The sequence below is a fragment of the Natrix helvetica genome, assembly GCF_964273705.1.
Source record: "Natrix helvetica genome assembly, chromosome: 4".
NCBI lineage: Eukaryota > Metazoa > Chordata > Lepidosauria > Squamata > Natricidae > Natrix > Natrix helvetica.
The window spans coordinates 100540954-100554757 of record NC_138550.1 but is presented as its reverse complement, the minus strand read 5'-3'; the positions used below and the strand labels follow the sequence as shown (position 1 = coordinate 100554757).

The 13804-nt window shown below is 37.4% G+C and overlaps 1 protein-coding gene and 1 pseudogene across 3 annotated transcripts in view; one reads left to right on the top strand and one right to left on the bottom strand.

Annotated features, from left to right (window-relative positions):
* NUP153 (nucleoporin 153) overlaps positions 1–12375 on the bottom strand; it is a 37303-nt gene extending 24928 nt beyond the window's left edge. For both annotated transcript variants that reach the window (XM_081950923.1, XM_081950924.1), the window contains exons 1-9: positions 12196–12375; positions 4736–4949; positions 3757–4005; positions 3148–3287; positions 2939–3067; positions 1927–2043; positions 1764–1808; positions 1626–1679; positions 237–383 (exon numbers count right to left, since the gene is read on the bottom strand). In XM_081950923.1, the coding sequence (XP_081807049.1) occupies positions 237–383; positions 1626–1679; positions 1764–1808; positions 1927–2043; positions 2939–3067; positions 3148–3287; positions 3757–4005; positions 4736–4949; positions 12196–12300 (1200 nt within the window). In that variant the 5' untranslated portion in view covers positions 12301–12375. The remainder of the gene's footprint in view (positions 1–236; positions 384–1625; positions 1680–1763; positions 1809–1926; positions 2044–2938; positions 3068–3147; positions 3288–3756; positions 4006–4735; positions 4950–12195) is intronic.
* Positions 8245–8670, top strand: LOC309390977 (dolichyl-diphosphooligosaccharide--protein glycosyltransferase subunit TMEM258-like; annotated as a pseudogene). The gene has a single exon. The product of its transcript is annotated as a dolichyl-diphosphooligosaccharide--protein glycosyltransferase subunit TMEM258-like (transcript).
* Positions 12376–13804: the final 1429 nt, after the last annotated feature.

The window sequence follows — 13804 nt, the reverse complement described above, 5'->3', positions numbered from 1 at the left end:
CTTTAATCCGTTTTGGTAAAAAATCATATCTCAAAAGCAGACTTAAATAAGCAAGGTTCAATTTTGTCAGTCTCCAAAAGTTTTAACTATATAGGTGGCAAACTACTGGTAAAGCAATATTTAATAGACTTTTCCAAGAATGCTAATTCAAATTTAATCAGGACATAAAATACTGGAGAGGAATGGAGTGTGTATGACAGTTAAGTGCATGGTTAGATGCTTTGACATATACTTACTTTATGGTTGATCTCTAGTCTCTGTCGTACCCTGCTTGATTCAGCAGCAGACACGAGAGAAGGTTTAAAAAACTGTGAATGAGTCATTGACCGTGAAACAGGCTTGGGTGTCACAAGCTTCTGAACTGGTGGAAAATGAGTTTCAACCTTTAAAATAAGAAATATTCACTGAACCAAAAGCAACCAGAAGAAAGCTAATTCAGCACTATACATGTGAAAGCATTTGCTGCAGTTTGTATATATTTAAAATAATTTTGAAATACTTAAAAAATCCTTATGTTCATTATCAACCACCCCCTCAAAAATAAGTATACAAAATGATAAAATACTTAGTTTTCAAAATCTAAAATTATATTTTAATTCATTTGCATATTTATTTCAGACATTAGAAATGTACTCAAGGAAATAGACTAGTGTGCCAAACCTAAACATTTTAATATTTAGAAAACCCAATTAAACTTATTTAAAACAAAACAATGTGTTAGCTTAATATAAAAGATTGATTAAATTTGAACATGATGCATAGTGTTATTTAGCCATCTGAGCTAACCATTTCAGCCAATTTTATTAATAAATTATGTCAATTCAGTTTACACTGAAGAAATTATGGACAGTAGACAGCACATTTGCTTTGGCAACAAACCATTAACATACTGGTTCTGGCCAACAATTACTACTGCCAACAATTTATTATACAATGAATAGACAATTCCTCCTTTTTCCACTTAATGACAGGTGGCTGCATCTATTTGACATGTGCCAAAAGGAAAACAGCATAGTTATCTATCTGACATCTCTTTCAGTTGTCAGTTAGCAAGGAATTAATGTTTCAACACAAAAGTCTACAAACCAGAAATGAAAATAAAATTGTATTTGTTTATACGAGACCAATGCAGCAAACAAATTGGAAAATTTAAAAGTAGAACATGAAATTTACTATACCACATATGTTAATCTAAAACCTAAATTTCGAACATGAACAGAAGGCAGTCTAATGTTGCTTGAGGAATAGAGAATTTGTGGGAATGCTAGAGTTTTCTGAGGGGCTTTTCCCTCTCTGGACCATACTGATCCGACTGTTCCAATTTTCCAGAACAGTCACTGATTCATGGTGTTGGGAGCGTGGTCTGCTATCAAAAGAGTTTTATATTTTCAGAAAACTGCTCAAGCATTATTTGAATGGCTGGATCAGTATAGTCCAAAGATACACATGGAAAACATTAGTGTTCCCTAGAGTTTCCATGCCAAATGAGAACATTCTTCTCCTTCCTAACTTTTATTGGAGCCCTATAAATCTGTGTCAGATTCCACATAACAGTTCCACATCAAAGAATTAAATAAATTCTGCACTGCTTAAAAATAATGATAAGATTTTGTAAATTAACTCACCCTTTTCCTTGATGAATGGAAATTGGTAACATTCAGCATACTGTTTTCCAAAGGCTGAAACATAAAACAGAAAAATTAAGTCTTGGGTTTTGAAACTAAGTTTGTCAGGAAATTTTAAAAGTTTGAAAATTAACTTACAGATGACAAAGAAGTAGAAACTGAAGAGGGAATTCTTTTAGCATCCTGTTGAATAAGCATGACACTGTTAAATTACAGGTATAGACAATTTATGAAATGCAATGATAATACATAGATAATATTGTGTTAGGTACTGAAAATAACTTTTAAAAGAGTAATTTACTGCTAATGGACTTGATAACTTCTCCAAAGACTGCAAGATGCGCCTTGCAGTGGAACTTGTCACTCCATAGGATTGTGCGCTTGCTTGCTTGGCTTTCATTTGTCGTCTTATTGGTGTCTGAAAAATCAACACAATCAACATCATAATCCTTATTTTTAATTTTCCTATTATAGCAGACACAGTAATGGTCAGACTGTCTCCTGAATTTTCTACAAGTTTGAGAAAAAGAATAATCATTATGTTCAGTATGGTATAACATAAGGCAAGAGAAATTTCTGGCATCTTCGGCATAGTGAAATAATATCAAGACCTATGTAGTGATGGAATGATGGGAGGGAAGGGAAGAGAGGGAGGGAGAGAAGGAGGGAAGAAATAAGGATCTGGCACTGAAAAGAGAAGCATCAAAATAGGCAGTTACAGTAGTAACCTTCTACTTCACACAATTCTCCCTCTGCCACCATGTGGTAACATGATATTTTAGGAAGAAAAAGGCAACAACCACTGTAGCTCTTTTCTTTTAGCTGAGTCACTGAGGAGGAGAGGAGACATAGGATCATATTCCATAACCTCCTTGCAGATTCTAGAATAACTTTTTCAGTAAGATGGTTGAGAAGTATAGTAGAATAAGTATCACTATGAGATGCTATGTAACAAGCCACAATTTGTAGCTTTCACTTTTGTTTTTACTAGGTTTAAACAGAAACATGTTTAACATTGGTAGGAATACAATGAAGTTGGAAAACTTTTAGTGACACTGAAGAAAAGGCTTTGAATCTTGCCCAGAAGAGAGGGAAATGATGGAAATACATGAGCCTGAAGTTTATGAAATTAATACCAAATCATGACCAAAACAATCCAAAATGAATATAATTCATGCTCCCAATGCTGAATTATCGGAAAAATTACATTCCTTAAATAGGTGTTAAGACAAGAATATGTAATATTGGTACACAAAACATAGAAATTATTGCTTAACCCTTATGACTTCCTGAAATCACCAGCATTTATTTACCTGATATGGAGTAATTCGTAATTTAGACTGCCTTGTTGTTGCAGCTGCACCACCATATGTAGTTTTGCCAGGATAAAATGGAGAATTCCCTAGCTGGCTTGCCTTAAGAAATGATGCATTACCAAGTGACTGGAAATACAGAAAGATATTTAATTAGGAAGCTGGAAACACAAGTAATAGGGCTAAAGCAGCTATTATGTATTACTTACAGGAGAAAGTGCTCCAAAGGCAGACAGATTAAATCCAGGTTTTTTAGAACTATTTGCTGAATGTTGAGGAAGGGAGACAGATCTTTCACTCTCTGCAGACCACAAAGGTGGCACTGAAGCATTTTTTGAAACAGTTATGTCTAAAAATATACATAGAACTGCATCAATATCTTATTATAAAATGCATTTTAAAACAAATTTAGTATAGAGAAAGCTTTAACCTTGACCTCTTGATTCATTTTTTGTTTTAGATTATAATTATTACATTAAAAAAAAATGAGGGTGTGGCACATTGTAAAAATAAAGCCTCTAGCACCATTTTCATTTTCAAAAATGCTTCTGGAACCAGAGATATTATTCAAAAATAAAAACAATGCTTGACTGAATCTCAGCACTTTATTTTGAAGGTAGCAAAAGGTAAGCTAGGATGGTTGCTAGACATGAGTAAAAAGGGTTTTCCTGAGGTGCATATGCTGTTTCCCCAATTTTAATTAAGTAAAACAAAGAGCAAAAGAAAAAAAACGCAAATTTATATATACACACACAAAACCCTACAGGTCCCAGATAGTTTTTCAGTATTAGCTTAAATATTACAGTCAAATTAGTTACCTTTATCAGATGCCCTTGAAGAGAAGCCACTTGTAGTTGAGATGTTATCGTCTTCAAGCTGCGAGGTAGAATCTTTCGTTTCTTTTCCAAGTGAAAGTCGAGAATTATTAACTGGAAATGCAGTTGATGTGGATGGCTGAGAGAATGGTGACGGGGAATCCAAAATGTTGCAGTTAACATGACTCCGATGAAGAGAGGGACGAGTTAAAATATCTGTGAAATTTAAACTAGATCTACTTGTTGATGGCTCTAAAGAGAGAAAAAAAATCACACAAGTATCTTAAGTAGCAAGTATGTGTAGAAAAAGATTAAGGACAATTTTGTATCAGTAGCCAATCTTCTGTAAAGGTGATGTAGAGGGAAAAAAGGAAAATCCAAGAAAATTTTAAATTATTTATAAAGGATACTAAATAATAAACATTACCTACTTCATACTATATTTTAGGTTGTAGTAGGTTGTACATTCAATTAAGTTATTGAGTGATTAGATTTATTTTATATTATTTATGAGTAACTCTATACCTATAACTCTATATTTTCTTTTATATAAGCATTTAAGGCAGCTTACAAGCATTGCAATACAAATTATATAACATTTTCTTTGTTCACTTCTTGGCATGCAATGGACACTTAAAATCTACCAAATAGTTATTTTGATTAAATAATGAATACAAAAATGTACAAGTCAAGAAAGGACCTAAGTGGTCTTACTATCTTCTTCTGTTGCTTAATAAAATGCTGGTCATAAAAAGTAGTTTATGGTAATGATTATTAAATTAAATTAGATCTGCCATTGAATTTAATCTGATCATCTTGGAAGGCATTTGTTAAGAGTATGAAGATGCTAGCAATTATATAAAAAAGCATTGTATAATATGAAAAGTTAGCAAAATCTTTATCATAATTCATAATGTTTGGAGAAAATCTGAATTATTATTGATTAAGCTTACTAATTAATTTATAAAATAAACAAACCCACCTCCTAAAGTAATTCTGGTTGGCTCAGGAGTGATTCGACCATCTATCTCAAGAGCATTTTCGGTGATATCATCTGCAAAGGCAGGATGGTAGTTTATATCCCCCTCCAGATTTCTTTGTTCATTTGGAGATGTCTCTTCATTTTGTGTAAAATATCTTTGAAGCCAAGTTGGAACAATGTTTTTTATAGATTCCTTCACAATGTTCATAATTCCCTATTGAAAATAAAGAAAACACAGTTGTAAATTGGAAGCTTTATTACATAATTCAGACAACTAAACTACAAAAGTTCCTTTAATTAACAGCTATTTCTAGTAGTGCCAAGAAATCTGAGGCAGCAAACCCAAAATCATTGCCTAAACATCTATAGAAGTCTTACATTTTTTTAATCCAAATAATGTTTCAAATTCTGCCATACCTATAAATATTTTTCAACAGCGAACACATAAATACTTTTAACGTACAGAACAATTCTTCATCATAATTATTTATTATATTTATATTTGACCCCTCTTTTGGAAACTTAAGTTACCATATATAGCATTCCTTTTTCTTATTTTACCTCCCCTTTTTGAGGTAGCATGACTGGTATAAATGCGCCAGGTGACTTCCATGGTTCACTAAATGTAAGTCTCCCTATTCCTAGTTCAATGCCTAATCCACTACACTGTTAGATACATATTATGTCTTCCTACTCTTTAACAATGGTAAAAAGCTGTTTCCTCCCATACTTAAGAATTGGGAAGAATAATGGTATTTCTCATAGCGAGATAACTTCTAACTCAATATTATTTTTATAGATTGTCTTTCTTCCTCTCTGTAATAGTATGGGGTGGGTGGATTTTTGCTTGTGATAGGATGGATTTTTGCTTATTTTAATATGCTAAACAAAAACAAAAAAAAAACCTTGGAACTCTTTTGGGTTCAAGTTTGTGATAGTTCAGATTCCTTTCGGGAATTCCATTTAGTCAACACAATTTCAAAACTTATTTCCTACAGCCCTCCTGAATATCTTGGAACTATGGCAATCTGTCTATATTTGAAAAACACACAGTATATGATCAAGAATAAGTTTGTGATTTAGAACAGGAACATGTTGAAATATTTTGCTGGCCATTATAGTCAGATTGTGAATAACGAATGCTGCATTTCTTAGTAAAAACTACTGAATTTATGAATTTGTTTAGTTCATTTTTATTTACTAATTCTAGTATGGGCTATTAATATTGGGCAATATTATATGCTGTAGATTTTAAACAATATTTCCCACCACATAAAAAGCTTTGACATAAAGCTATTTTTGTTCACTGAAAAAAGAAAACACACACATCATTTAAGTAACCCCTCCTCTAAATGAAACTTGTAAAAACATCAGAATATTTCTATATTTCTTTCTCTGACCATATGGGTGGGATGCTTGTTTACCTGGCTTTGACTTATCTCTCAAGGGAAGCCTGCTTGATATCCCAGCTAATATCTGTTTTAGTAGCAAATGAAAATGTTTTTGTTTAACAGTACATTTTGTTAAGTAAAAATTTATCTAAGTTAACAGTTAATATATATTTAGCAGCTAATAAAATTAAAACCAAAGTGACCTTTGCAAGATATTAAATATTAAAAGAGAAAGTGAGCCTCCACAGGCAGGGAATTACAGGTTCTTATCTGTGTCCCCATTAATGGCATCTCAGATATTGACAGAATGAAATGGAGAACATTTCAATTTAAGCATATTCAGAAGATAGTCCTCAAGATATTTTATTCCTGTTTATGGCTTTAGATGCATTAATTTTAGGAACTAAGCAATCACATGCATATGCTGTCCGAAACCATCTCTAAAAATATTAAATTGAAAAAACTTTTGAAATAAATATTTTACTGATCAGTGCAAATATAGCCTGAATAAGGTTATGGGAAAGAGATAATAGCCAACCCACTTCTAAGAAACATTTCCTTAACCCAGATGATTATATCAATTACTGCCCAGAAACAAATCACTACTTTTGGAGTAAGATGCTTGAGATGTTGTTGTTAGTAGAGTTGTAGATTTTTTTAAAACACCCACTAACTCAATCTTTCATATTATGGATTTAAGCTTGGTTGTTGGCCAGAATCAACCATGGAACCCTCACACATGATCTTTTGTGGGAGAGAGACAGAAGGAATGTGGCCCTATTGATTCATGAGGTCCATCTGATACCATGATTCTTTGCAGATTATCTGGAAGAAAGCAGTTTAACAGATGATTTTGGCTGTGCCTGTAGATGAATTGTGGCAGAGCTAGGTTACAAATGGTGATCACATGACCTTAGGAAGTGCAACTGACAGGAATACATGCCAGTTGCTAAGCACCCAAATTTTGATCTATGTGGGGTGCTGTAATGATTGCAAGTGTGAAAACTAGGTCTTAAGTCACTTTTTTCAGTGCTATTGTAACTGAACAGTTACTAAACAAATGGTTGTAAGTCAAAGATTACCTGTATTGCAGCATGCTTTAGGTAGGAGAGCCCTTGAAAAAAACCCAGAATGCAGCAATGCAAGCAGTGATGGGCATGCCTTGGATTGCCTGTGTAACACTCCTACTTCCTAAGCTATATGAGTTACAAGCTTGCTTCCAGGTTATTTTCTATAAGAGTCTATATGACATAGAGCCTGATAACTTCAGGAACCACCTATCTCCATAATATCCATCTGGCCATTTGATATAGCAAATTTGATGTGCTCTGTGTTCCTCTCTAAACAATGCCATCTATCACTGCACTTGCCCTCTGGATGAGGTTCCCTCTGAGATTTGGATGTTGAGTAGGCCTCCATCCTGCTGGTGTTTCAATAGGTCTTAAAGATCTACCTCTTTGCCCAGGTTTCTAGCTAAAGTGCTTCAAGTCCTTCCAAGTAGCATGTGAGTTTTTAATTATTATTGCCTAGTTCTGTTACTTTATGCTCCTTTGCCTTTATTATTATTATTTTTGGGGTTTTTACTCTGTACAAACTTTAATAACAATCCTGGGTAATTTGTTAATTGATGGCACCCTGCTACAATATACTTTACTTCTATTTTGAAGAAAGGTCTCTCAATGGTGTCTAAGTCTTTCGACCGTAGAGGCTTACTGGGGATACCACAAGGCACTATTTTATACCCAATGCTATCTAACATCTATAAAATTAACTGGAGGGAGTTATCAAGAATTTAGGGCTAGGTGAAGTGAATCTATTGATGACACTCAGCCATCCTTTTCCAAAGTAATAGCAAAAGTGATGCACCTCCTGAACTAAGTCTCTGGATAAATAATGAGCTGGGCACACAATAAGCTGAGATTGAATCTGAGAATGAGATCCTGTGTGCAAGGTATGTTGGATAAGAGTTTTGGGAGTTTGCTTTAAATGTGACTGTACTGAAAGGATAAATATGTAGTTTAGATATGTTCTGGTAGTCGAACTCCCAGCAAGTGTTGGGCCGGAAAGCCTGACGACAGACAGGAGACGGAAAGGTAGAACGAGAATGGTAGGAAAGAACAGACGTGTCTTTCTCTAACGGGAGCCACGGCCAATGCAGCCATGGAGCTTGAAACAATGAGCAGATACACCAGTCAGGTGAATCCGGCAGTGTTTCCACATCTCACTGTGGTGCTCCTGGCCATTGGCGTGTTCTTCACAGCTTGGTTCTGTTTATGAAGTGACACCAAATATACCCAGGACATTTACAAAGAACTACTCATCTCTCTAGTAGCATCACTCTTTGTGAGCTTTGGAGTTCTCTTCTTATTGCTGTGGGTTGCAATCTATGTGTGACAGTAGTTTGGAGCTATTTCAGGTTCCAGAAGCCTTTCTGCACTTCCTTTTTACTTTTTTATTGAATAGTGTGGCTTATCAAAGTTTTGGGCTATAATTCTAACATGTGAGAATTCTAACTTCAGATCAATAAAGCTGAATCTGTGATAAGCTGGAAAAAAAAATGTTCTGGTAGTCAATGATGAAGTATCACTAGATACCTGATTTATCCCCATGACCAGGAAGATCTTTCAGATAATATGCCAACCACCACAGATCAGAGTACTTGACACATCTCCCTTTGTATTAGAGCCTTGGTAAGTCACTCATGGATAATAAGGAAGAGTCTACTGCCTGCCCTATAATAAGGTTGGCACACTACTATCTAGTAGTTACTTGATAGCAGGTTACCCTGAGATGATTTTGTATCCTGGAGTGAAATCCCCCCAAAAACATTTTTAGATGTATAAGGAACATACCGATGGCCTCTCTTCACCTAGGCCTTCTCTGTTGAATGCCAACCATTTTCATTAAATTTTGTAGTAAATATGTAAATATGTTATATATATGTTACAGTGAAAGACCGAAATCTGTAGAATGTGACATTCACCGGTGAATATCAACATTCACATAGTCGCTTGGTGTATGTCCGAAATATTTGCTAAATACCCTTATTTATGACTTACACCGGCCAATGTCGACATTCACCAAGTACTAATGGTGAATGTTGGACATGTCGGAGATTTATATTTTCTTCTCCGTATTTCAATGGCGATAAAATATCACAAGGGTGGCGGGAGACAGCCAGTCGCCTCTTTGTCGGCTCCTCTCGACACCTCGGCGCCTCTCTTTTCGACCTCCACCAGAGCATATCTGTGATTGTCGACATACACCGGTGAGGGTCCGAATGTAAAATAATGTAATGAAATATTCGATCTTTCACCGACGTATTTGGTATGTGTTGATATTCACCGGTAAATGTCGACATTCACCAATTTCGGTCTTTCACGGTAACATATACTTATAGGAAATGTTACATATACATGTAGGAAATAAATACCTCTCTCAGTAAGTTAAAACCAACTGGTTTTAAAGAAATACATTAGATCTATCTCAAAGGCAATCTAAACTTCCCATGAAGTAGATGCAAATCCATCAAACTCTATAAAATTGTACGTGCATATTTGACTTTGGGTCCATTGGAACTAACTAATGTGACCTACTATCTTCAAGAGACCTAAATTAAACCTCATAGGAGGAAACCCAGTATTTGTAACCTTTGTGGCAGACTCTACATGGCATTTCTTTTTGCTATCTATATTTAATAATTAACATGTAAGAAATATTTCTTACATAGCCATTGCCTATGTATTTCAAAAATATGCTATGTATTTCAAAATGATTTATTCTGAAAATCAGGATATAATTCTATGAAATAAATAAGAAATAATCTGTTTTACTGGGACTTTTTCCTCTGGAAATATGCAAAAATATACAGGTAGTCCTCAACTTATGACCACAATTGAACCCAAATTTTCTGTTGCTAAGTGTTTTGTCCCATTTTGCACCTGCAGTTGCAGTTTGTCGCAGTTAAGTGAATCACTGCAGTTGATCAATTAGTAACAAGGTGTTAAGTGAATCTGGCTTCCACATTTATTCTGCTTGTCAGAAGGTCGGAAAAGGTGATCCCCTGACCCCAGGATACTTGCAAACCTCACAAATATCATGAGGGATGTGCAATGGTTATGTTAAAAACTGTCATAAGTTGGTGTAACTTTGAACAGTGACTAAATTGAACTGCTGTAAATTGAAGACTACATGTATTCATGAATTTGTTTTCTTCTCAATAAAGGTAACATCTAAATAATAATAAAGGTAATATTTGAAATTACAGTTCATAAAGTTAAAATTCATAGGAAAAAATCCTACAGACTTCAAACCCAATATTAGTCTAAAACAGATCAATTTTAAACACTGCATAATAATGAAACAGGCATACACCGTTAATTGTTGCATGCTGAATAAAGATTTCAGGAATTGTTATGATGACAGGAACACAGAAAGCTGTCTCATATCAAACAAGTCAACAACTGGTCAATCTAGTCCAGCACTTCTGACAGGTCATTATTAGCGCTCCAAGGCTTTAGGTGAGATTTTTTCCAGGCCTACTTAGAAACATCAGAAAGCTGAATCTAAGACTTTGTATGCAAGCATGAGTCGTACTGTTGAGCTCTGGTACTCCCAATACACTAATATACTGTTCATTACATTATCTACATAATTATAATAAACAGCATGTGTGCATTGAAACATGTATGTATGTATGTATGTATGTATGTATGTATGTATGTATGTATGTAACACAGTAGCCAGATCCTGATGATTAAATACATTAAACAATGGCAATAAAGCAAATAATTGCAATGGAAGAGATATGCTCCTCCAATTATGTAATTGGAATCCTGGAAAAAAGACTCTCTTACCAAATTCTTCATAGTATAGAGTTTTTAATCTTTTACATAATTATTTAATTTACTCATAACTCCTGTCACTGTCACATTTTTTAAAAAGCAAAGTAGAAATTAGATAGCTCAGGCCTGCCAATTAAATTCAAATGGACAACTACTGTAAATTATTTTTGTTAAATCAGGTTAAATGTTTCAATTAGGCCAACCCCCCCAAAAATAAATAGCTCTAGTTTACAAATCAGCATTATTCATTTGTCAAGACAATGAGTTTAAAAAAATGTCATATCCATATATTTTAACACAATAATTATAACTCGGAAGTCTATTAACTTTACAAGATATTTATTTGAATTTCATTTGTTTTGGATAGGCAAAGCCAATTTAGTGGTTTAGGCTCTCCAATCTTTTAAAAACGGCATAAAATCGGTTTGCTTTCATTACATTGAAAATCAAAACCTACTTCCCAGATTAAAATTACTAGGCTACTAGTACTAATAACTAGTTCCTTAATCGGATTTATTAAAAAAAAAAAAACACCGCACCTACCAATGAAATCAAACCAATTCCGGCGATCAGTGTGTACTAACGCACACGTTTTTTTGCCCTTTACCACGTGCAGGAAAGGCTTTTGAAGAAACAAAAAGAAAAAAGTGCCAACGGGGAAAATGCTGCCAATCTCGACCGCCTTCTAAGAGAATCAAATCCGCAGGAAAGCGGGAAAAAGTGATTGCGAGGAGGCCTGTACTCTCTCTCCTCCTTCGTGCTATCCCATCCCCCCCTGAGGGGAATCCCTTTTCCCGCAGGATTCTCCATTCCCCCGGCTTTTAACGTTCCACAGCAGGACGTGGAATTATCAACCATTCTAATCGTTTCCTTCACGATCTTTCTCTCTCTCACACACACACACACACACGCCCGCTCGTTCGTTCCCTCGCCCCGGGGCTTTTTCTCCCCGTCCTCTCACTGAGGGGAGGAAAGAAAGAGGGGGAAGGAGGTGGGGAAGCGACTCATTCGACTCCCGGCGCTGGTAGCCTGTCCAGCCAGAACGTGGCCTGGCTCCCTCTGAGGCCGACTTCCACTCTCCCCTCCCCCCACCCGCACCCGGGGCGGGGGAAAAGCGCGTGAGTGAGCTTCCCCGGCAGTTCCGGGCACCGACGGTGGCTTCCTCTTCCCTCCCTCCCTTCCCGCCGTCCCCACGGATTCCATTCTCCCGCGGCGGCCTTCTCACCTGCTTGTTTCTTGGATAAGGCTTCGAGGAGGCCGCTGCCAGATGATACCGTCGCGTCCGGATCTTTCCGCCGCCCCCGCCGACTCCACTTTCCCCCGAATCCATGTTGGTACTTGTCCCGAGTCTCCCACCCTCGGCGCGCGGCGCAAACACAGGCAAGGCCCGGCCTGGCCCGGCCTGCCCCCACCCCCACCCGCCGCGCGGGCTCCCCCTCTCACACTTTCCCCCCTCCCTCTCCTCCTCCTCTTCCTCTCGCCCCCAATCCTGTTCTGTGCTGTCACTGTCTCTATGGCGATGCCTCGCACCACGCAGCCGGCCTCGCGCCCTCACAGGATGCCTCCCTTTAGGTTTGGCTGGCGCGCGCGCGCGCCGAATCCGTCCCTACCGCCCCACTTTCTCCTCCCTTTCCAACCCCCCTCCCTCGTCACCCTCTAGCTAGCTTGTTCGAGGTTTCCCCCTCCTTCCTTCTCTCCCGACCAACCAGAGGGCACGCATCGGCACATATTTTCGTCACCAAGCAGCGACTCAACTGGTGCATCATCCCGCGTTGAGGCCAAGCTCTAGTGGGAAGTGTAGTTTTTGAGAGGGGCTGCGCAGAAGCAGAGTGATCGACCTGACTTCTGCGATTTACCAATGAAGCGCTAGGTGCCGGCGACGCAATCTCGCGATACGTTCAGTAGGATAGCTTGGAGCTTGATATTCTGAAACTAAAAGTCATGTTTGTTTCTTTTTGTTCCATCACCGGTCTCTTGTTCTGTTACTCTTAGGAATAGAGGTCCTAACTCTGAAGACATAATCGGCCCTCTTTGAAACTATCCTAGTGGTTTACCTACTTGGCAGATAAAAACCGCGGGACCGTTTATATAAATGCTTTTGTTTGCGGTGATAGAAGTTAGCAAGGCATTTCCTAGGATGGTATGAAGTTCTCTAGCTCTCAACTATTCTTCTAATGTTTAAAGGTAAAGGTAAAGATGGACAAATGATTCCTTCCACGAAGGTTCTTTGCGTAGAACGCCTGGTCTGTGCATAGATGATTATGTGTTTTTATCCGTGTCTAGAAATGAAATGGGGTTGTTTTGTGTTGGGTCGGGCTGAAAAGTATTACAGTATTTAGAGCAGCAATTGTTGTGGCAATAAGAGTGTGGAAAAAGCCAACATTGATGGGGTTCCTTGATAAAAGCATGCAGACATAAGGATAGAAGTGTTACCTATAATTAAACAACAACCAGTTTTGTTCCAGTTCCGCCTTTTTCTCCAGCTTGGTAAGTGTGCTGGATGAGCCTTATTCCTAAGGCACGCAGCCCAAGCATTGTTGTTAATTGCAAAGTCATGTCCGACCCATTACGACCCCATGGACAACATTCCTCCAGGCCTTTCTGTCCTCTACCATCCTCTGGACTCCATTTAAGCTCACACCACCTGCTTCAGTGACTCCATCCAGCCACCTCATTTTCTGTTGTCCCATTCTTTTGCCCTCAATCTTTCCCAGCATTAGGCTCTTTTCCAGTGAGTCCTTCCTTCTCATTAGGTGGCCAAAGTATTTGAGTTTCATCTTCAGGATCTGGCCGCCTAAAGAGCAGTCAGGGTTGATCATCTCTAGGACTGACCG